The sequence below is a fragment of the Geospiza fortis genome, unplaced genomic scaffold (genome assembly GCF_000277835.1).
Source record: "Geospiza fortis unplaced genomic scaffold, GeoFor_1.0 scaffold10, whole genome shotgun sequence".
Lineage (NCBI taxonomy): Eukaryota > Metazoa > Chordata > Aves > Passeriformes > Thraupidae > Geospiza > Geospiza fortis.
The window spans coordinates 1696170-1719997 of record NW_005054326.1 but is presented as its reverse complement, the minus strand read 5'-3'; the positions used below and the strand labels follow the sequence as shown (position 1 = coordinate 1719997).

At 40.2% G+C, this 23828-nt stretch overlaps 1 protein-coding gene across 1 annotated transcript in view; it reads right to left on the bottom strand.

Moving 5' to 3' along the window:
- The window catches only part of FBLN1 (fibulin 1), a 61910-nt gene extending 38485 nt beyond the window's left edge, over positions 1–23425 (bottom strand). Inside the window, exons 1-5 of the mRNA XM_014307017.2 lie at positions 23404–23425; positions 11641–11740; positions 4924–5059; positions 3209–3380; positions 676–735 (exon numbers count right to left, since the gene is read on the bottom strand). Of these exons, the coding sequence (XP_014162492.1) occupies positions 676–735; positions 3209–3380; positions 4924–5059; positions 11641–11740; positions 23404–23425 (490 nt within the window). The remainder of the gene's footprint in view (positions 1–675; positions 736–3208; positions 3381–4923; positions 5060–11640; positions 11741–23403) is intronic.
- Positions 23426–23828: the final 403 nt, after the last annotated feature.

Here is a 23828-nt window from a genome sequence, read left to right as displayed (position 1 = left end):
CACAGTAAATAATTTTTCAACTGGAATATAAGCCTATTAAATTGATTTAATCCTAAATACATTTCTGAGCTCTGAAATGCTGGCAGAAAACAATGAATCACTGCTGGTTTAGGTTTATAGACACGTAAATCATATGTGACAAGCAATAAATCAGAATACTTAGCAGAACAATATTCCAAATGCACATTTCCAAGGAGGCAGAGCAGCATGACTGATCAGAACAATAGCCACTTTTGTCTTCCTTTTTTCAAGTTATGCATCTCAAATATTAACAAGTTTAATTGCATATTCAAACACCCTGATATTCAAACACCAAGAGAAGAATAAAAGATGCACATATTTAATACAGGATCACCACATTCTGAAGAATCCAAAGTACTCCACAGGTTCAAGGGTGACACTTCTGAGGTATTACCTCACTTTAGAAGTTAAGTAGAAGTTAAATGTATTGTCTCAGCTTCAGCTGGGTAAGATGGACTCCACTGTGAGAAACAATGCCTCCCTTGTATTTGGGCACTATTTAGGCATCACATAATGGCCCATTACTCCTTGGAAAGTCTCTTCCTTATGTTTTTTTTTTACCCATAACTATCCTAGGCAAAGGGCTTTGGCTGGATCTAATTTGCCTTCACTTTATTGAAAGCAATCACAAAAGAGCTGGCTAGCAGGACTCACCTCTGCAGCCATCATGCAGATAAGGATCTTCTTGGTCCAGTTCCTCCTTTGAAATTTCAACTAAAAAGAGGAGAGATAGGCATTAGAGGAGAAAGCACTTTTCTTCTCAAGGTAAAACACTGTGTGCTTGGGATGGAACTCACACCAGGGGTTTGGACAAACCAGAACAAAATTAAAAAGCATTATTTACATATTTTACAGCTATTTCTTACTTAAATTTGACATTCAAATGCTCCTGGCCATGAGGCATTTTCCATCTGACTGATTCAATATGAAAGTCACATGTGATCACAGATTATCTACAGACTGATATTTTCAAACACAGGTTCTTAATGTCAGGCTTTTAACCAGAGCTTAACCTCATTTTCATAAGGCACGTTGCAGAGGCATGCTTGGCTTCCACAGACTCTATAGTAGCTTGGGGTACTCAGAGATTTAATGAGAATCAGATTAACCTCAGTTATTTATTTACACTTCATTTTAAAAAGAATTCCACACCTAAGTTTTTGGGCACATACTTACGGCATTCTTTAAAAAAAAAAACACCTATATATATATATACTTATATGTACTTAATATACTTATCAAAGAGTTTTGATCTGTGTTACTCCTGCCACATGGACATATTTCCAAGAGTCCATTCTCTCCACATGAGGACATACAAGGGCCGAAGACACCCCTGAACTCACTGCATCCCCAAAGAACCAGCTAATGGACTTTCTCCAATCCCACAGCTTTGAACACAGGGGCAAAGGTAGATTGGCAGTGTGCAAAAACACAATCCCAAAATACTCTGCTTATTGAATAGGAAACTTAGGCTTGTTTCAGTGACTGTGCATGAGCCCTTCCACCTGCAGTCACTTACAAGCAAGAGATGTGAGGTCACATAGAGGATGTGAAAGCAGTGTTTGTGCAATGGCAGGAGGCTGGGTTGGTTAACTGAATCCTCAGGCCATAGGGGCACATTTCAGTTATGCACAGCTGATGGAATCAGTTTGCTCAGGTCTGGTTGGATTTGGTACAGGCCTCTGGGGACGCAACACCAGAGATCAAAAAATTAATTATGTTAGAAAAGACCTCCAAGACCATCAGGTCTGACCTGTGGACAACACTTTATGTGACCTGGAGAGCCAGCTTGTCTTACCCCTGCAGCAGAATCCCCTTCATGCACTGCTATGGCACAACAAACACAAGGTTCTAGTCCAAAAATCTGCTTTGCAAAATGGAGCCTCATCTCCCCTTCACAATGAACCAAAGTGTCTATCTGTGTTGTTTTCTCTGCCTTTCTACAAGCATTTTTTATTGATGTTTGTTCTTAGCTGAATGATGAGAACACTGTCCTGCCCCAGCTTTGCAAAGCCCATAGTGGCTCTTATGTGTGCCACAATAACCATAACAATGATTGCTGTGTGTGTCACTTGCCCACAAAGGCAAGCAGGGAAATACTCTGCCATGCTCACAGTTCCCATAATGGCAAATTTCTCATACCATACAGGTACATTGAGTATGCAAATTTTTGTCATTAGCAGAGATGTCTGAGTACAAGGGATCTACAAGTTCAGTCACCTCAGCCAGTGATAATGGGCAGGGGCAATTCCCCTCCTGAGACAACAGAACACACAGAGAAACTGCCCAAAAGGGGTTTTCCAGATGTTACCTCATAAGGGGGACACTGAGACAAGCCAGGCTGGATAGACCTGGAACAACTCTGGCTCAAACAGACCAGTGCAGGCTTTTGTGATGGGGCTTGTGTTTAAATGATTGACTGGGATATGTCCCCCAAAATCTGTGGCTTGTGACCTGCCAGCCAGATGGTGTTTCCAATGCTCAGCAGCCCATGAGGGAGGCAACACCATACGGCATGACTTGTCTGAAGATTCAGGTCTGTCTAAGAGAAAAAGGGGAAAAAAACCCCCAACAAATGAAAGTCTATGAGGGTCAATTGGTACCCATTCATCCCCTTCAGCTCTGTGGACTAGGTTTGGAAAAGGGTGTCAGGAGCATCTAGGTACCCTTCTTTTTTGGTAATAAAAGAAACACTTTCCACACTTCCTGGAGAACCTAGTTGTCCCAGGCAGTCCTGGCATTTCAAATACCCCTGGTTTGTGGGCATTTGCCTCTCACATAATGGCAACATTTGCATTCTGCTGAGCTGGCAAAGACCCTCTAGCTTTTCAACATAATTCTAATTCATTTCATTTTAATTAAACATTTTTCAGTGGGCAAAATGCCATTAAAATTAATAGCTTATATTCAGCTTCCAAGGTAAGATCATTAGTTGCCAAAATAAACTCTTGTGCATTTAAGTTCTGACACCAGAAACAAAGTGACCTCTTTCTGCCTCTCATTTTCAGCAACAGCCTTTCAGCTATCACTAGCCAAAAAAATGAGCTCCAAAACATGCATCATTAAATTACATCATTAGATGAGACGTCAAATTAGAGGAATTCCAAAAGAAATAATTTGAAGTGAAAACACTCCTTGTACCCTGTATCACTTTGTGTCTCACTCTTTTAGGTTTGCAATAAAATACCTGGTTCTTTTTTGGGAGGATAATCACTGATGGACAGATCAATGCCTTCTTGGCCTTTCCCACAGCAAGTCCTGAAGACAATGCCACACTGATGTCCCATCTTCGGGTTGGGCTCACAGCTCTGTCCTTGAACTTGGGCAGCCTTCCCCAGCAAACAACAGTAACAACATGTCTGTTAAAGAGAAAATGAAAATATTAACAAAGTCAAAGCAAAGTGAGCTTTGACAATGATGCCAGTAGTTATCTCACCTTGGCACTGATGGAAAATTTTCTACAAACTCTTCAAGAACAGCACAGAAGCAAGGACAGGAGAAGTTAATCCTGCGGAGGTTTCCTTTATTTCAAATTGAGAAAATGGTGCTGATTTATTCAGTCTTCTGACTTGCTGTCAGAAAGCAGCAAAAGTGTTTGGTTTGCTGGAACTGATGTCTCACAATTGCTACGGTCACATGAAAGCAGATTTAAGGGTTTTTTTGTTTTGTCTTCTGGACTCTATTTTGCTTGAAGAAAATTGCCTGCACCCCAATAATAATATCAAACTTTTTCCCCTCTGGTATTAGCAAAATCCAATGGAGCTTCAAAGCCATACCTTGCTCCCCATGTTTGAATAGACAGTGGACAGCTGCGTCCTACCTGAATTCCTATGATCCCTTGACTGTCCTCTCACAGAAAGGAACAAAGGAGTAAAGTTACATGTGAGAAATTTGAAGATATAATTTTTTGTGTGATTAGGAAGCACCTGAAGTTCCGTAGATTAATAAGGTCTTTTGATTATGCAAAGTTTACAACAGTTTTACAATATTTCTTCTTATTTATGTTCGGATTTAAGTCGTCAGTTTTGGTGTGATTCCTGTAGTAACACTGCTTTTGGTATCTGTCCACAAGAGGTCTCTCCCTTGCTGAAATCCATTAGACGCTAACCAAAAATCCACAAATAACTCAGGAATTTTCCAGAACTCTTGAAGAGCTAAACTTCTCAAAGAGAAGGACAATGCAAACAACTTTAACAGAGACATGAGGTGCAGGCAGGAGAAAACCATTCACGTGCAACAAACTGAGTCAAATAACCTTCAGAGCCAGCCCTAAACAACCTCAATTCCACTTCTTAGAGACAAACAGGAGTATCTCTGTGTCAGAACCCAGGACATTCCTCTGACAGCCCTGGGTGACTCGAGACCCTGGCACGGAGTCAAAAACACCTGTGCCTTCGATTTTAACCCATGGAAACAATTACCAACTTTGTGTGAAGAGCTAGAAGCCCCAAGAGTTTGAGTAGAATGATAGTTAATTTGTCACAGGGTGAAAAAGTAGAATTTTGGGGTTTTAGAATCTGGGTGTGTCCTGTATGTCTTTCTCTTTCTTCTTCTTGTCCTCCATCTTCTGCTGTGATGGTGGCACTTTTGGATTGGTTTAGGGTAGAGACAGACTCTAACATAAGTGATAGGTATTGGAAAATTATTGTAAATAAAGTACACGTAGTCCTTAGCATAAAAAGTTAACACCACCCCAAGGGCAGTCAGTGTACCACAAACCAACCTGCCAGACAGATCTCAGCAGGTTAGAGAAGGAATATAATGGATAAGAAAAAATAAACAACCTTAAAAAGCAGAACTGACAAATCTCGACGTCTTTGACAGTCGCAAAGGGAAAAAAGACTCTTTAATACCTTGGGAGCCATTTCAATCACACAAAGCCTGAGATCTCTGATGCCTCACCTTGAAGTATTCAGCCTCACAGGTGGAATTTTTGGCAATATGAGAGTCACACTCCTCACGCGCGTTGGCAAATTCGACCCCATCGGAGCAGGACTGCTTCTCCAGCTGGCTGCGGCAGCACTGCACCTGGGTCATGCTGCAGCAGCAGGGAAGAAAGGGAGAACAATGTCACATATGGGGCAGGAACACATGATGCAACACTTGACAATTAGTACTAGTTGTGTGGAAAGGGATTTCTGTGGGAGCAATGTTACAACACAAACATATTCTCTGGGAGGAGGCAGATTGTCCGTGCAACATGGTTAATAATACAGTTCCATTGCTGATCTACCTTGCAGTCTGTCCTAGAAACTTTTTTAAACTTCAACCACACCTGCCTCAGGGCTCAAGGAACTCAGAGCTGCATTCTGGCATGTTTTGTGACAGGTGGGGACTAAGAAGACTGATGGAAAGGAGAAGTTATTGTATTTGTGGCGTGCCCTGTGGCAGGAAGGAATGATGAATCTGACTTCGTGTTCTCAGAAGGATAATTTATTATTTTATGATACTATATTATATTAAAGAATACTATACTATACTAAAGAATACAGGAAGGATACTTACAGAAGGCTAAAAAGATAATAATGAAAAACTCGTGACTCTTTCCATAGTCCTGACACAGCTTGGCACTGATTGGCCAATGACTGAAAACAACTCACACCAAAATCCAATGAAACAATCACCTGTTGGATAAACAATCTCCAAACATATTCAAAAGGAACAAAACACAGGAGAAGCAAATCGGATAATTATTGTTTTCCTTTTTCTCTGAGGCTTCTCAGCTTCCCAGGAGAAAAATCCTGGGCAAAGGGATTTTTTAGAAAATATGAAAATGACAAGAAGCCAGGCCCTGGATCTTGTGAAAGCCTGCAATCCCAGTCTATTCAGCTGCCCCAAATCAACAGGTATGGCATGTGCAAGGAAGATCAGAGCATTGTTCTGTGGGACACCTGGAGATCATGGAGAGAAATGAAGAAACCAAGGGAAGTCACACTGAGAAACAGCGGAGTGTATTGCAAGCAAGAGGAAAAAAAAGACAAGGGAAAGAAAGGTATTACAGGGCAGGGAGGTGTGGAGAGGAGACAGGATAAAAATTGTGCAGGAAAGTTAGTTTTGTTACACTGCTCCTTAAATCATACTATTTTATCTTAATGTCAGTGAAAAAACTGGAAACTTGTTCCTGCAGGGGAAAAAATCTGCATGAGGAGGGCTTAAACTCCTCTGGTCTGGTTGCTGCTGTCACATGAATACAAAGGCCAGGGAAGAGCTTTCTCCTCTCCCTACTCTGCCTTTATATGTAACTCTGCTTTGCTGGGTAGTTTTGTGGATAAAGCTCTTCCACCACTTCTCTCTGTTACAGACACTGGGAAACAGAGGAAAAAATACCCTGTACTCCTGAAAATCCCCTATTCCACTGCTGGAAATTTTGATAATATCAGAAAGAGGAGTGGGTTAGTGGAACTACTGAATCACAGGCTTCTCCCACCATCACCTGAGATAAATGGTTTACCATGCATCCCTTCTGGAGGAGCTTTCCTGCTCTCCAAGAGCATGGAATGGCCTTTCAGCTCCCAGGTGGTATCAGGGACTCTCTCAGCTCTAAGGCCAGGCAACTAAAAGCAGGGAACATGTGGGTACTGGGCTCAGATCACAGATCTCTGTGCATGTGGGTGAGGCCAGCTTGTCCAGATACATTCCTGAAGATTCCAATTCCTATTTATTAGATTGCACATGGATCACTTACAACCCAAACCACTCCAGAATTATACAGTTCCATCATTAGTAATGGTCTGACTGTGCAGCTCCCACTTGGACAAAAACAACCATGATATTTCAATGCACAGGAACTAAAAGCCAGGATAAATTCATGAACAAATTATTCAAAAATGGACTCTAAAATCATAGCAAGAAGTTAAGACCAGGACAGTAACTTCATTTGGCAGGATATTTGAAGTTTTTGATATCTGATTTAGTTCCAGTTTGGAAGAATATTTAACTTTTTTTGTTGCTGAAATTCCCTCTGAAGCAGAATTTCCATTCCCTGCCCAGCTCTGGGGTGGTCTGACTTTCAGGGCTTTGGAAGCCTCTAAAAACTGAACTCCAAGCCCAAGAGTGTGGGAGCAGAGACTTTCCAGCCTCTTTACCCCTTCAGATTCTCTTGAGGAGCTAGATATGTCAGCCACAGACAAAGCAAACAAATAAACAAACAACAGCAGTCTTTCAGTAGGTCTGTTTGATTCCTGGTGTGGCTTTGTTTTTTTCAAACACCAGCCAACTCTTTGAAATCTCTGAAAAACAGGCAATTTCAACCAAAACAAGAAAGTTTGTTAAAATGTTTCCCACAGCTGTATTCATAAGTCATGTGGTCCACCCCTACTGTAATAAGGAATTAAACATCAGTTGGATACTAGACTAAAATACCATTTGTTCATTCTGAGAATAACAACAATAAAATCACACTTCATTGCCCAAATCCTACAGCCCAGTTGCACTGGTAGCAAATATTGCTGGAGACTCTAAACTCTACAGTGGCAGTAGCAGAGGCAGAAATCCTTGAAAGATGGCAGAGGAAAATTCTGGAAATACCTGCACAGTGCTGGTCATTCTTTTCCCTCTGCACACCAGCCCAGGTGCTGCTGTTTGCCAGGGAATCACCAAACCAGCCAGGCAGGCTCCAAGGAGCTTGGGATGAGCAGGGTCTCTCCCAGTCTTCCCTAAGGCACAGGTGTCTCCCTGGATGACAACCTCAGCTCATATCTGCTTCCTTTCTGCTCCCCAGCAAGGGGAAGGAGCCAACAGAATATTCAGATTTGTCTCTTGGTGTTATACCTTCAGGTGTACCATTAACAATAATGGACCATTACAATATTGGTCTCTAAAAATAAAGTAGCACCTTTCTATGAGTCTGGGGTGTTTTTTTGTTTTTATTTCCTTTTTTGTTAGTTTTTTTTTTATTAGGAGTAATACTTTAAAAAGGCAAAAGCTGGTTTTTTCTTTATCTGCCTTATTCTGACTTTCAGTTAAAAGAGAACAATAGAATTTTTCTGAAAATAAACAGGTATTCACAATATGGCAGATATTGTATAACACTAAATATTGAATATTTAGAAGCATGAGGAGACCTCATAACTGATATTCATCCAGGATGTTTCAGGTAAAATCATGCATTTCTGGAGGATGAGTTTTATTCATGGCTCACTGGTGAACAAAAATCACCAAGACATTGAAAAAATCCCTATACATAAATTATGTTTATATATAAATCAAGTTAAGAAATAATGTTTTATATTCTCACTTCTACTTTCTGTTAAAACTTAACCAATGTGGCTGATTTTCATGGAGTTAATTTCCAAATTAAAATCTACACACCCACTTACATCCACAATATTTTCACATTATTCTCCTGTGTAGAGGATGCAGTCCTAAACCAGCACAGATTTTATAATAGTCTATTTTTAATTTCTCTTCTTTTCATAAAAGCATTAAAATTTAACTTTTTTTCTGACAACAATGTTTTGTCAATCTACGTTTATTACCCTCTGTCTCTCTCATTCTACTTCCTTCAAGCTATGTCAGTGCTATTCATGAGTACAGTGGAAGGTCTTGGACAAAATATCAAAATTAAAAAGAATGATTTTGCAAAGACAAGCTAGGTCTTCCAGCCTTGGATTGTTCAGTGTGCATTCTTGCAACACTAGTAAATAATGCTATTCCTGGTGTAATTCCAGAAAGGCTACACATTGTTAAAGGCACGCCAATACCATATGGAGACAGACTGTTTCTGGCAAGGGAATTAAGTTCACTTGCTAAGAGCTCTGTGCAGGGAAAACTCTTCACTTAGAAAGGAAGAAGACTTATTGGACAGGTTGAGTTCCAAAATTAACTGGCAGCTCTTTCCAGCTGCCTTGATTTTAACCACACCACAGGAAAATGAATGAATGGGAAAAGACCCACTGTGATGACAGCCAGAGATATTACTCATTAAAATTCTACACTTGTATTAACTGAGTCACAGAGACACAGAGATAAACACTGACATTGTCCAGAGAGATAATGCAGTGAGATAAAATCATGTGTGGGGCAAGAAACCACAGTGAGAGATTGCAGACATTGGGCCCAGAGCCTTGTTTCAGCTGAAAGCTGGAGTAAGAGCAACCAGGGGGATCTTTGGAACTTGTGAACTTCACACAGGGCCTGGCTCACCTTGTGTAGGACAAAAAAAGTGAGTATGGCTGTAGTGTGAGCCACAGCACACTCAGTGAGTGACACTGACACAGCTGGCTCCCTCAGGAACCACTTTGGGAGAGAGCACTACAAATGTGCTGGAGCCCAGAGCTGTCACCTTGTGACACGGCAGATATGAGATTGACACGGTTGGAAAACAATTCTTTCTGTGGAAGACATTTTCCCCTTGAGGGTGGTGAGGCCCTGGCACAGGGTGCCCAGAGAAGCTGTGGCTGCCCCACCCTTGGCAGTGCCCAAGGCCAGGTTGGAAAAGAGACAGCTCTGGGGTGACATAATTGCCCCTTCCAGTACCTAAAGGGAGCCTGGAAGAAAGATGGAGAGAGACAAGGGCCTGGAATGACAGGACAAAGGGGAATGGTTGCAAACTGACAGAGAGTAGGTTTAGATTGGGTATTTTGAAAAAATTCTCTGCTGTGAGGGTGGTGAGGCCCTGGCACAGGGTGCCCAGAGAAGCTGTGGCTGCCCCATCCCTGGAAGTGCCCAAGGCCAGGCTGAATGGGGCTTGGAGCAACCTGGGATGGTGGAAGGTGCCACTGCCATGGAAGGGGTGCAACTGGATGGTCTCTAATGTCCCTTCCAACCCAAACCATTCCATGGTTCTATGATTACTATGGATGTATTTTAAATGGTTGGGAAATGGCCAAGGGGATGCAATTCCAACTCAATGAAGCAGTTGGTTCCTCACACAAGAGACTCTAGCAGTGGGCTTCCTTTGAGGGAGGGACTGAATCTGAAATACCACTGTTATTCCTATTCTAAACAGATGATTCAAAACGAGAAGTGCTCATAGCTCTCACAGAATATCTGCCTTTATTTTACTAGTATAATTTTCTTAACTACATCTCAGTTATGCACAAAAGCTAGGTCATTAGTGAGTTTTTTCTCCAGTTCCTATGAAGTTCAAGTGAGTCTCTAAAATTAAAATATTTTGAAGAATAAATTATTTGCAGCAGAATCTCAACTCATATTATTCAAATTATTATTATATCATCAAGATACTCAGACCTAGATTGTTCAATAAACTTGGTTTCCTGTTTTTCCTGCTTCTGTTTTGTCTGTAATTCTTATGACTCCTCAACTATTTCCTAAATTGGCATTTATTTCCTATCTGTCAATTCTTCTGTGGAAGAGGCTGCTTTTGATGCCAGTATAAATGCAAAATTCAGAAAACACAGATCAACTTCCCTGGAAGACACATTCTTTCTGTATTAAAGATCAACTCAACCCTTCTATAATTACCAAGGCTAAATCAAACTGCAATCCATTTGAGTAGGAGGGGACCAAAGCAAAGTGTTTTAAATACAAATGTCTCTGTGGAGCTGCCTCTCAAACCACCAGTTGTTTGCCCCTCTAATTAAATGTAAGTGCATGTAACAGCAAAAATAATGCAAACTATCATTGACATAAAAAATACAAATGCCATAATAACATGAGATGTAGTAGAATCAAAATCTTAATTAAATATTTGCTTTCATTATTTCATTTAGTAGATTACCAGACAGAAATATCCTATAAATTCTCAGCAGAATTAAGAAATCTGTTTATTAACTGAGGGTTTCTATATTCTATAGCCAAATACATTTCATAGAATCATAAAAACGAATAATGGTTTGAGTTGGAGGGGACCTCAAAGCTCATCTCATCCACCTATCCTGCCATGGGCTGGGACACCTTCCACTATCCCAGGCTGCTCCAAGCCCTGTCCAACCTGGCCTTGGGCGCTTCCAGGGATGGAGCAGCCACAGCTTCTCTGGGAAACCTATGCCAGAGCCTCACCACCTTCACAGGGAAGAATTTCTTCCTAATTTAAACCTGCTCTCTTTCAGTATGAAGCCCTTTTAAACAGTCTTTATCTATATTTCTTGTAGGCTCCTTTCCTGAGCTGAACTAAGTAGGAATCTCCTTGAATCCCTGTGTGGGGGAACTTAAAGCTTAAGTCAGCTAAGGATGGCAGGACAATTACAATCCTGGGGAGCACTGCAGAAGGCTGCCTCATATATGTACTTATTAAAATCAGAGATTAGTCATGTGCAGGGTCTGACACATTTGCCCAGAAAGGTGGCCAGATCTACAACCAGCTTGGAGACATCAGTGCAGCCATGCTGAGATGTCCTCAGGCAGAGCAGAGGCCAAGCCCTGTGAGCAGAGCACAGGGGGAAAACCTCTGAGTAAGAGATAGCACATGCCACATAGGTCAGGGTGGGTGAATCTAACGAGACTGACACCAAAAATTAAAAGGACTTGATTGGATGAAAAGTAGGTACTCAGGAAGAACTCCCCAAGGCTACATATGGAGTTGAAAAGCTGGGATATAAGAATTGGGTGCTTCCTCTTGTAAGTTAGCTTTAATATCTGCCATTCCCATGGTTTCACATTAAACTGTGTTTTAATACATAATATGTAACTATGTTTTAATATATAATATGTGTGTACCTGCATTCTCTAGACTCGGATATTAATGGCAGAGAAGCACATATTCTGTTTGTGATTGCCCATTCAACACCCTTGTCGCAGCATTCTTCCACTGACAGATCTGCAGAAATGAGGAAAGAGACAAAAACACAATATATTTAATATGATTTTAAGAAGTGGTGTTGCATCTGCCAGTTAAAAACACCCAACCAAACACAAGCAAGTCAGTTTTTCCCTCCCTGATTTACACACACAGGACAGGGCACCCATACAAAAAGCATCCATAGCCAAAGCAAGCACCTGTCAGCACCTTGCAATAAAGCCCAGTGCTGCAGGTTTTCCTTTCTTGGTGAAGCAAATTGCATTTTCTCCTAGCATTCCACACAAAGACACAGCTTAGGGACTGATACACAGGCAGAAACCAGTTCAGATAATCCTGCCAAGTAAAAGGATCTTTGGGATTTCACTCTATTATCAAAAGCAGAAGTAGCAATAAGCAACTTTTTAAAATCCTGAAGAATAGAGGATAAATCAAATACCTGATATGAAAAACAAATGAAACAAATTACAAGCAAATTTGCGGAACTATTTCTTTCCTGAGGTTATTATCCAGCTAGTCTGGTTTCAATTTTTTTACTCAGAAGTATGTCTGTGCAAATGCAAAAGTACTGCAGAGAGGAACAAAAAGGTATATGGCATTTTGATCACTTAACATATGAAAGAAAAATTAATCCTTATACCAACTTATGCCAACACTGAAACTAAGGGGAACCACCCTGAAGACAATTGTGTAGAGTATATTTTTTCAAGCTTCTAATTTAATAAAACTGAACACTCTTAACAAACTGACAAGCACTACGGGTTTGCTTCATGTTCCAAGTGCAAAAGTTCACTGCACAGCAGGTGTATCAGAACTTGGAATAAAACAGGAGTCACACTTTTCTATTAATTGTCTTGTGGTCTGAACACTGAACAGCTCCTTGTGTAACAAATATGCAAACTATGTAAAAAAATCCTGTCTGGTTCTCCAGAGATCATCTTTCCAATGATTTCTCTCTGTCTTCTAAGTTTTTGACTGATGGCCCTGACAGGTTTCACCCCATGAGTGCTGAGGGAGAGGGGTGATGACATTGCCAGGTTATACATGATGATCTTGGAGCTCAGGGTGAATGAGAGGAGTTCCTGAAGGATGAAGGAGAACAACTGTCTCCCTGACTTCAAGAAGGACAAGAGAGATGATCTGGGAAAATACAAGTTGGTCAACCTCTTATCAGAATCAGAACCCCTTATCAGAATCACAAATCATCAAGGAATTCACATGTGGGGAAGGCAAAAGCAGATGAAAACGTGTAAGAATCCATGTCTACAACAAAAACACACAGAAAAGGTAACTCCCTCCAGGAATTCAGGGTTTGCTATTTGCAGGGAACAACCTATATTCCCAACTAGTGATTATAATTCAAAGCAAAAATGAAAGAGTTAAGTGAGGTTTTAGGATGCAACAGTTATTTTGAGGTGGGTACTCTTAAGGCAGTTATCAATCCTATAGTGCAAAGCTCTGTAGTATTGCACAGGATTCTGGCTTTCCCTGCTTAGGAAAGATTGCATCAAAATGAAAAATGTGTAAAGAAAGATTAGGAGGATGGTCAGGAGAATCAAAGTCCTGCTAAATGAGGAGAAACTGAGAGAAACAGACCATTTTAGGCACAGGTAAGTAAAACCTGTGAAAGGACACGGTTCCTGTCAACAAAAATTGCAATATTACAGTATTATTACAGTAAACAACAATCAAAATTATTGGATCAAGTAAAGCAAACATATTTTAGTAAGAAAATCATTATACTTCTAAACAGAATTGCATTTAAGTGTTGGTTTGCAACAGGGCTCTGTATTCTATGACCCAGGTCATTCTTCTAGTCTTACCCAAAATAATGGTCAAAATTCTGTCATTACTAAGTCAAGGCAATATTTCTCTTGAATCCCTCAGTGTGTCCAGAACTCCTGCCAGTGACTGAAAGCTAAGTGCAATTTATAAAGCTTTGGATTAAACTAGTCTAGTAAATAAAAGTCTGCCTGAAATCCATGCATTTGTGTCTAAGCTCTTCTTTGGGCATAGGGACCCTGTCTGGGGCCTTCCAGCTGACAAGCATCATATGCATCAAATTTCATACAAAGCACTACAAATAACCTTCTTTTTAGTGCTGCTGTCTGCAATCAATCTTAAGTGTGTTGAAAAATGATACACATTTAACTGAAATGCAGAGCTGGCTGCAGGTTTTTGCAGGGATTTGTACAAATGAGTCTTTAGCCAAATTCCTCCCCAGAAGGACAATTCCTGGCTCTGGACACCAGCTCTTCCCTCCAAGCCCTCTACTCCAACCAAATAACCCAAGAATTTAAAGCAGGCCAAGCTAAGCAAGCTTCTCTGAAGGAGTGCATCCAGGCAAAGAAGGATCACGGAGAGTTTGTTGAAGGAGAGCTGTGGTCCAGGCCCATTGTTTTGGTGACATCACAATTCATATCCTCTAAAGATCCTGCCAGACATCTCCTGAGAATAGAGGGAAGTGAAAAACAAGCAGTAAAAAAAAGCGCTCCACCCTCAAGGCCATTCTTCTAAAACGTAACAATTAAACAGTGAAAAACATTTTCTCTTGGCTTTGCAGTTTGGTTTAAAAATGGTAGTTCATGGGCAAATCCCTGCTCTTTCAAAATCTCAAAGTGTGTGTCTCACATATTAGGTGTCAGCCTCTGATTGCACTGGAAGTGATTTCATTTGGGCATTAAGAGTTGCTAATAAGTATTTAGAAGCAGGACAGAATTACCACCTCCCAGCTGCAGTTCTGTTGCTGATTCAACTGTACACATGTGCACATTGATGTGGCTCCCAGTTGGAAATCCTTGTGCAAAAAGTTCATTCTGAGGCTATTTGTGCCTTCTTGCACCTTTTTCAGGGGACCAAGAGCACAGAGGGGCTGTGGCCTCTCTGCAGCCTCTCCTTACTATGAGTTGGTACTGCAGGGTGGGCAAAGAACCAGGCAGTGGGAAGCAGAAGGTAGAGACTACTCTGACTATGACATCTCAAGGAATCTCACTGAAAAAATGTGGTGTCCCCCCCCCCGACACCCTTTTATTTGGAGGGAGAAAGTTGTAACATGCAAGAACATAGTGTCAGATCCATTTAGTAAAATTGAGGAATGCTGGTTCAGCTTTCTGGTATCACAAGAGAGAAAAATATGAGGATAAACCAGAGCTCTGTTAATAGGGGAGCATGTTAACTTCCTTTCCACCAGATACAGTCATTTTGCATGCTTACTGATTTGTTCAGAAAATCCCAGGTTTATTTTGGATAAAATCCAATGCAGCTTTATCACCACTCTGTTCCTGTACAAAGGTATGTGCAGCAGGGCATCCAAAAGAACTTGAGCTCAGTTAGTATGGTAACAGCAAGGATGCCTGTCCTAGTGGACACCTGGAGTATGTTGGATTGTCAGAGAGATTTCAGGAGTCTTGGGAAGGAGACAGCAGAAACACAGCTGGAACTAAATTTCTCTAATTTTACAAAAGATGTCATGAAGAAAATCTATCAGATAGGGCATGATTAAGGTCAAAAATATTCAAACATTATGTGTGCATGATGCATTCATATGCTGGTTCAGAACTATGTTTACACAGACATGATGTGCACAAGAAAATTTGTTTTAAGAAAAGGATTTTTTAACAGGATTGCCATAACTTGTGGGAGTTCAAAGCAAGAAATGAGGTTGCTATCTGCATAACCTTAGACTTCTGTGATGCAATAATTGCTTATTCAGCTGCTGCAGTGAATATTTTTTGCAAAAGAAAGATAAGCTGAAGAATGCAAAAAAAGCATGATTCCTGGAATGAGAACCCCTGAACTGTCTCTTGTGCAAATGAAAAGCAGGAGTAAAAAGAACTGGATAAATTTCATAGCAGTAGCATTCCAGCTACATCAAAAAGGGAGATTGTTTTAGGTAACTATCTACAACAGCAGCTATTCTCCACTCTTGTCTCTATTGGAAAGGCCCACGTGCATTCCAGGATTGGATGGCTGTTCATTACTGATCTATTATCAACAATATCAACCTGATGGTGAAACCAAACCAAAGGGACACCTGAGCCTAAGTGGGCTCACCAGGCCAGTGCCAGTCAGGATTGCCTGTTCTTCAGGGCAGCCAATGATGTGACCCTCAAACTCCCTGATTTCCCAGCCCACATAACCACCTGTAGTTTGGTATAGATTTGGAAGTGAGTCCAGGTCAAGAGGTCAAAATCACACCTTCTTATTAAGATGTTTATAATCCTTTAAGCACGTGAATTGATTATGTTTGCAAAATGTGGTGCAGATCTTGCCTTTCACACAATTTAGTTTGTAAGAGGCTCAGCACTGTGGAATGTGAGAAAACAAAACATGATCATCACTTCTCAGCACATCAGGATACAGGCAACAGACTCTGGGAGAGCTCAGCACTGATCCAACATGTTTCAGTAACAATATGTCATGCAGAATTTTTGGAACTTGTGAGCACAGCAGGCACACACTGGTTTAGGTTTCCAGTAAGAAAACCACTTGCAATGGTCACTGTGTACCTTTCTGATAAAACCTCTCTTGTCCAGTCCAGAAAATTCTCTCACTAGTGATGCTCATCCATCTAACTGCCAGCTGGAAAAAAAACTCCAAATCTACTAACAGAATTTGATCCTCAAATGACAGACTGGCCAGCCATAGTACTCAGAGTCACATTCTTTGTCTTCCAATCTCCCTTTACATCTGCATTCTCACAAAACTACAGCAACTGCATATCTCTTTAGCCAAGGCTCCCCTTTGCTCAACATTCAGGGCAAACAAAGTGTGCTTGGCCTGCTCTGCTACACCAAATTAATTCCTCCTGAACCATGACACCAGGCTGTTATCAGGTGGACAAACTCAGCTGCTTTTTTTTCTGTAGCAGGGACAACAGTGCTGGCAGCTGGGATGTGTACTCTTGATTTTTCCTTCTTCTTACATCAAACTGTGGAAATGCTGTCTTTGGCAATGCAAACACACTCTGGCTGGCCTCTTAAGGTATGGAATAGACCTGGAGACATGTTTAGACATGAGGGGAGCCAGCTGACTTCAAAGGTCCAACTGGTAATAGACTAACATGACAAATACAGCTTTGCTCATCTTCACTGTGTGTAAACCTAGGGATTGGGCACACAGAGCAGGGGAAAGGGTGAAGGAGACCTGAAACCATGAAAGGGAAAGATGTACAACAGAAAATCTGGGCCCATGATTCCCTGAAACAAATAGTTTGAACTGGGAGTAAAGGAGCAAAGCAGGAGAGCATTGCCATTCTTCATCTGAGACAAGGTGAGGATGTGATGGATCTCTTCAGAGTGGAGTGGGAATGAAGATGCCCCTCTTCCATTTTGTATGAAAAGAAAGAAGCAAAGTGAATAGAAGCTTTTCTTTTTCTGCAGAGAAGTGCTGATTCACCTTAAGATTGGGCACACAGAGCAGGGGAATGAAATGTTCATCAAATACCCCAAAACAATGATAGGTACAATGAACTGACACAGCTCAGCTGTGGCCCTAGATCTGTGGACAGTAAGCTATTCTTGGTCATTCTGCTCAGTTGTTCTTACACGCTCCCTTAAAGAGTAAGACAGCCTAAATTTCATAATATAAGCATAAAACTTGGAGCCAAGACACCCTCTTTCCTAACACCCAGGGGCCAGGAGGAATTCTCCAATGCATTTGTTGTAGGATGAGAGGCTGTGCTCCTCACCAGCTGTCCCTCTCCTGTCCTGCTCAGTCCCTCAAAGAGGATTTGTGGCTTTGGGCTTCTCTCCTCCAATTGTGAGGGGTAATCCTGGAGCTTTATGGGCTGATAGACAATTACTTACCATTCACATACAGCTAAAAAAAAGACACCTCTCTAAACATGTTTAAAGGGTTTGAACCTTTACTTTCAGATGGATTCTCAGCTGAGGGTGATTATTTCAGGACAGCTGAAATCACTGAAGAAACCCAGTTAACACAGTAACTAAAGCAGCAGCACCCTAGAGGAAATGCCTGGTATGTTAGTGTGTTTTGTGGTTGGTTTGAAAACAGCCAACATTTTACTGGAAATTATTTAGGTCTGGAGAACACTCATTTATAGGGAATGTGAGTCTGGTAGCACCAGCAATGGCCATCACACAACTAAGGGGATTTTTCAGACACAGCCAAACCTCATTTTATGAGATATCTGTGTGCTGTTTATAAAACAAGTTCTTAAAACCTTCCATGGCAATAGCTGGTGATGAGGACAGGCCTGACAGAGGCAAAGCTGTGGTGCAACATCCTTTCTGTCCTTACTGGGGAAAGCACACTCTGCTTTACTGCAGAGTTTTATTATGCCTTGGGTCTAAAAAAAATCTTCCTAAAAGTAGACAACTGGCTACTAAAAATTAGAAAAGACAATTCCATCTATTGCAGGAATAAGGCATCTTAGATATATATATATACACACATATATATATATCTGTATCTCAAAATATCAGAAAAGATAATGATATAGAAAGCCTCAGGAGGTTATCTTGCCTTACTCACTACTTTCAGGGAGACCTGATAAAATTCAGTCATTTGTGGGCAGAGCTCTATGTAGTTGTTTAAAATCAGTATCAAGTGAGGCTGATTCCCAGACTTGTCCAGGCAATGCCCATCCTTGTCCAGGCAATGTGTTCTTGTGCTCCAAGACCTCATACATTCAGCAAGAACAGAATTTTTTTTGATAATTTATTGCCTCCAAAAGCTCATTTCAATTCATTATTTTGTCACTACCTCTTAAACACCCAACCTTTTGTGCACCTGAAGACTGCTGCTCCCTGAGCATGCCTTTCCTGGGAACAAATTAGTACCTATTTTTTCATCTTTCTGGATGGGTTATTTTTTGGGCTTCCACAAGGAGGGTGAAGATCAAAAGACATTAAGACTAGAAGAATAAAGACTGTTCTGAAAATTTCTAGAAGATACGAAAGTGTTGAGAGAAACCTGGAGTCCACTGAATCACCATTGTGTAAATAGCTTAGAATGTTTAATTTCTGTCCCAGACTTTACATCCTCACAAGAACATGAAAAAAGATGGTGCATTCACAGCTCTGAGGGACACAGGTGGAATAAAGAACCCAGACTCACCAAGATGGCATTGGAGGACATACAAAAAAAGACTCATAATTGGAAGAACTGCAACTGCTCTGCCTGACAAATGCATGCTAAACTTTGCCCTTCACTTTTCCTCCTGTTAGAAAATTATGCAAGTAATGAAATAACCTCACAGGAAAAGTGCCAAATAAAGCATTCTCATTTAAGAGCAAATTTTAACCTTCTCTTGATTTCTCATTTCAAATAATGAAAAACTGTGTGATTAGAAATTTTTATTTAGGGTCTTAAAATTAACCTATTGCTAGTCCTGTTCATTTATATAAAGGCCATGACCCCAAATGTACTGCAGTAAAATGACAGCCTTTAGGTAGACCTTAAACAGTTTTAATTTGAGTCGAAGTACATATATCTATCCAAAATAAAGCAACTTAAATAAGGGTATGATATTGTGACAGAGCAGCACATCTCAGAATATTGAACATATATGCTCAAGCATTTCTATTGCCATAAAATTATTTCTATTTCTATTGCTATTCCTGTAAAATGATTACAGGAAAAATATTTTCACACTCAGATTTCTGTCTTTTCAGCTGACTAGAAAATTAATAATAGTAACTATGCTTTTATATACTGCTAAAGTCAAATGTATCTTCTCTGTAGGCAGCATGTTTATTGCTGAATATGAAAAATGATGGACAATGATGAAAGATTCTGATATCCTAGTACTGCCATATTTAAAGAATAGTCAGGAAACACTAAGCAGATGGGATAAAATTTATAGCACAATGAGTCAAGGTTCAAGTATGGAAGGAACCACAGACTTAATAGAGCAGGAAGAAAATACAGACCCTTTTTTGCATATATATATAGCAATGCTTTAGGGAAGGTTTCATTTTAGAGAAAACGTCACCAGAACTCTTACATGAGACTTTCCTCATTCTGCAGTTATCTATACTGAGCCACAAATCAACATCTAGCTCTCCCAGATTTTCTTACTAAGCATTTATATGAAAAGTACTCAGTACCTGAAATTTAGTCAGTGACAACAGCAAAGCTAGAAGGTGGCAGTATTTCCAATGAGTGTACTGCAAGTAGCATTTACACATTAAATCCTTCCAAAGCTTCATAAATCCTTAGAAACACCCTAAAAAGCTGGAAAATACCAAACAAAGTGTTTCTATATCTGTACACTTCAGTACTGATAAAAAAGATCTTTTCTGGTATTGCTTTATTACTAAGATTAAAGTGTCAATCCAGATTTTGACTAGACTGAAAACCAAACATTTTATTGGGGCACACAGTGCACCCTTGTGCAGCATTGCTCATTTGTGGTGCTACCATAACCCAGAAAACAATGTACTTCTTATAGATACTTCCTATGCCTGTGTACTCAGCACCCAAAACTGCATCAGCTTTCTTTGAATGAAAATGTAACAGTAATTTGACTAACTCAAAAGAGTTATGAATAAAAATCCCTGAGAACCTTGAAATTTATTTGCTTCTTAAGATACAGCAGCACATACTTCAAATCCAAAAGGCAATTTCTCTAAACTTTTAAGTCTGAAGTAGTTTATAATAGGTAGAAATCAGAGACAAAGGACTCCATAGTGCTGGGGGGAAATAGAAATGTTGCATGCTTTAAAATGTGAACAGAAGAAAATGAACTGCCTTAGCCAAAGATTTGTTGGTATATTGAAGGGAGTACAAGCATGGGAGATGCTTAAGACATGCTGCATCCTGTTGATCAGAGAAGAATTTCAACACAATTTGTTCTGGGCTGTCCTCTGTCTCACCAGAGGACAAGTAACCTTGTCAAGTCTGATGAACCTGCAGGTGACTGTCACAATTTCCCCCTCACTGTACACTCTGTCATGTAAATCACCCAGTATATCATCTTAGCAGGTCCTTGTCTACTCCTTCTCCACTTACTTGACATCATTCTGAGCATTTCTAAGCTAATTTTTATTCACAAGATATTGTGGCCAGTAATTCTAGCCATTTTTCTGGATCTCTTCACTGATCTCTACTGACTTTTTCTCTCCTTTTTAGACTTTTTGCTTGTTGTGGCTTCTTCCTATGTTTTCTCTCTTGCTCCTGACAACTCCTTCATGGATTTCTTTGCAGACAGTTTTTCTATTCTTTCTTACCCTGCAATCTTCTCAACCTTTTGCTTCCACTTCTACAGCTTATCTTGGAGCAATGCTCCAAAGCAACCTCCCAATTTAACTGTGTGACGACTTAACTACTAAAATCTCACTCCTGGCCTATCTGCTTCCATCAAATTACACAAAAACATGAGTTCCTAACATTTCCAGAGTGCTCACAAAACTTCTGCCTATTTTGGCTACAATTACCTGCCTACTTTGTTATTTCTTAACTTCATTAATTTTCTTTGCTTCCTGTAACAGTCAGCCATCACTTTCTGCTACATTTTCACAAAAGCTTTCATTCATTTATCTCTTTCCTACTAACCCACTCTGTGTTACCATTGAAATTGCCTGTGCCCTGAAGTTGTTTTATTTGGATTTCAGCTCTCTCTTTCTTGACCTTTTCTGTTTCATCCCCTTTTATTCTCTACAGATACTTTACAAATCAAGTAAACCCAGATTCTCTGCTTACTGAATTCATTTTACCACCTACTTCTTTAGAAGTATCCATAACTCAAAAAGCCAAACTCAAAATCTTTCATGGTCCCAGTTAACTATTTCAGTCAAGTCCCAGAGGGCTAAAGCCCATCTTTCATTTCAGAAAATAGAAGTACTGTAGAACAAGTTGGTCTTAACACAACTATTTATTGAAAACACATGTAAAGTTGATATGAAACTTGCAGAATGGGCTAAAGTAGGATGACAAATAAATAACTTTTGAAAATGCATTGACCTACTCTCAGATAATGCCTGAAACCTAACAGAAAAATATAAATATACTGCAGTAACTTGATAAGCTGGTTTATGGGGGTTTCTCTTGGATTTCACTAACATGTCTGCTTTCAATTACACAGATGAAAAACAAAGAGCTTTAACATCTTGCTCTTCTCCTGATTGCAATGAAATGTCACTTCTGAAAATGGCCTCTTAAAACTCAACTAAAAACTCAACTAAAAACTAATTTAGAGGTAGCACTCATGTTTTAGAACTGGTAGTATGTGATTTTTTTGGGGCAGACTTTATCTATGGTAACACAGAAGAAAGCACAGATTTAGCCTTTTATGTGTCCTACCTCCACCCATATACTTCTTATAAGTGTACTGTTATAAAAGCACATGTAAAAATCATAATCTTAAAATAAAACTCATTCCACAAAGTCAGTGGAACATTTTTTTTATTACAACAGTAAGCTTCCCCTGAATAGACACGCTTCCAGATGTTTAGTGAGTTAAAACTGTGCCTGTAGTACCAAGATGTGCCAAAGAGAGAGCTGCAGGATGAATTATTAATACACTGACTGGCCATGGTGATGGAATTAATCTTCTTAGTTCTACGGTAGTTGATAGGTGTTAAATAATGCAATGTTTGCAGTAAAAAAAAAAAAAAAGTTGCATCATGAAATGTTTTAAGGTTTTAAGATCCTTACTCTAGCAAAGAATGATGTACATACCCTATATTAATGTGCACTCGGCAGGTCCCCTGAAGGCAGTCCCTTCAGTTTCTTCAGAATGAAGACTTTAACAGCTACTGATGATTTGATGATTCATTAGTGAGGAAAAGCAATTAAGAAAACTGATGGCAACAAATTCAGAAGAAAACTGTATTTCATAAATACGCTATCCTAGTAACTTGGCAGTTGTATCACTATAGCACACAGGAGCTCCTCTTTGCTCCAAGGCCCCTCATTCCAGACCTGCAGGGGAGCACAGGCTCTGCCCCAAGGACTTCAACAACATGACTTCACCATGTAATTACCTCATTTACCTCTAAAACACAGATTATTATTCAATATTCATTAATTATTTCACCCAAGCAAAGTCTACTCTTTGCTGATCTCCTAAGCAAGGATCCTCACCTGCTTTCAGACATTTAAATCTAATTTCATCCAATGTACTGCTAAGTTTTAAGAAATAGAAATTCTTAGTCAGATTATGGATTCTAATTTGGAAATCAAACCCTGATATATATTTTACTGCTAATTTTTGTGTTTAAAAAAACTTTTTAAAAATTGAGCTTATAGATCTAATGACTTCCCAGTTTTCTAAGAAGTTATCCAGTAACTAAAGTTAAATGTACAGAGGTTACAAGCTGAAATTATTCATGTTCCACAATAATGTTGGATGCTTAAAATTACTATGCCTGCTCACTGTGACACATCAAAGCCACAGTTTTGCTGATGTACTCTGCTGTCTAAGGCAAAGTAGGAGCTATTTTGATTCTGGAGGTGAATGCTGGTCTTCTGACCATCTTATTCTGTCTCTCTTTAAAATAAGCAATACAATTCTTTATCAAAGCAGGTATTTTGACAGATCTGCGACAAGTGCTCTGCTATATGAAAATCCAAGACTCAAGACACTGTGATAGTAACAAATTGTTTACTTCACTGGCTTTTGTCTGCCTAGGCCGGTGACCATGTGTTTCCAAGGACTTGCCCGGAGTGTAATGAAACCTTGGACCCCTTGGGGTTACTCTGATGGAAAAGTCACTTACCTGTTAGCTGTGATAAATTCATTATCACCATAGGACAAATACTTTCTTTGTCACCTCCTACAAATCAAGATTTGCATGAGATTTCTACAATGAATTAATAAGTTCACATCCTCTCTTCAGACAGCACTAAGACCAGGAGGAAAGTGTGCAGTGTGGAAAAGGACTCTTGGCTCGGATCCAGATCCCTGCTTTCAAAACCAACCACATCACACGGTACCACTCGTACACGCTCCACGTTTTGTCTCCAAAGAGCCTGCATCCTTTGCTCGGCTATTCCTCCCTCTCCTCTGGGATCCCAGTGAGCTGCTGGCTCAGCTTCCCGTGCTTTCTTTCGGCTGTAGCTGTGTCCGGCAGGTCAGAGCTGCCGCCTCTGCTGCCGCCGCTTTCGGACCCGTCACTCCCGCTGGGGGCCCTGGGCCCCGCGC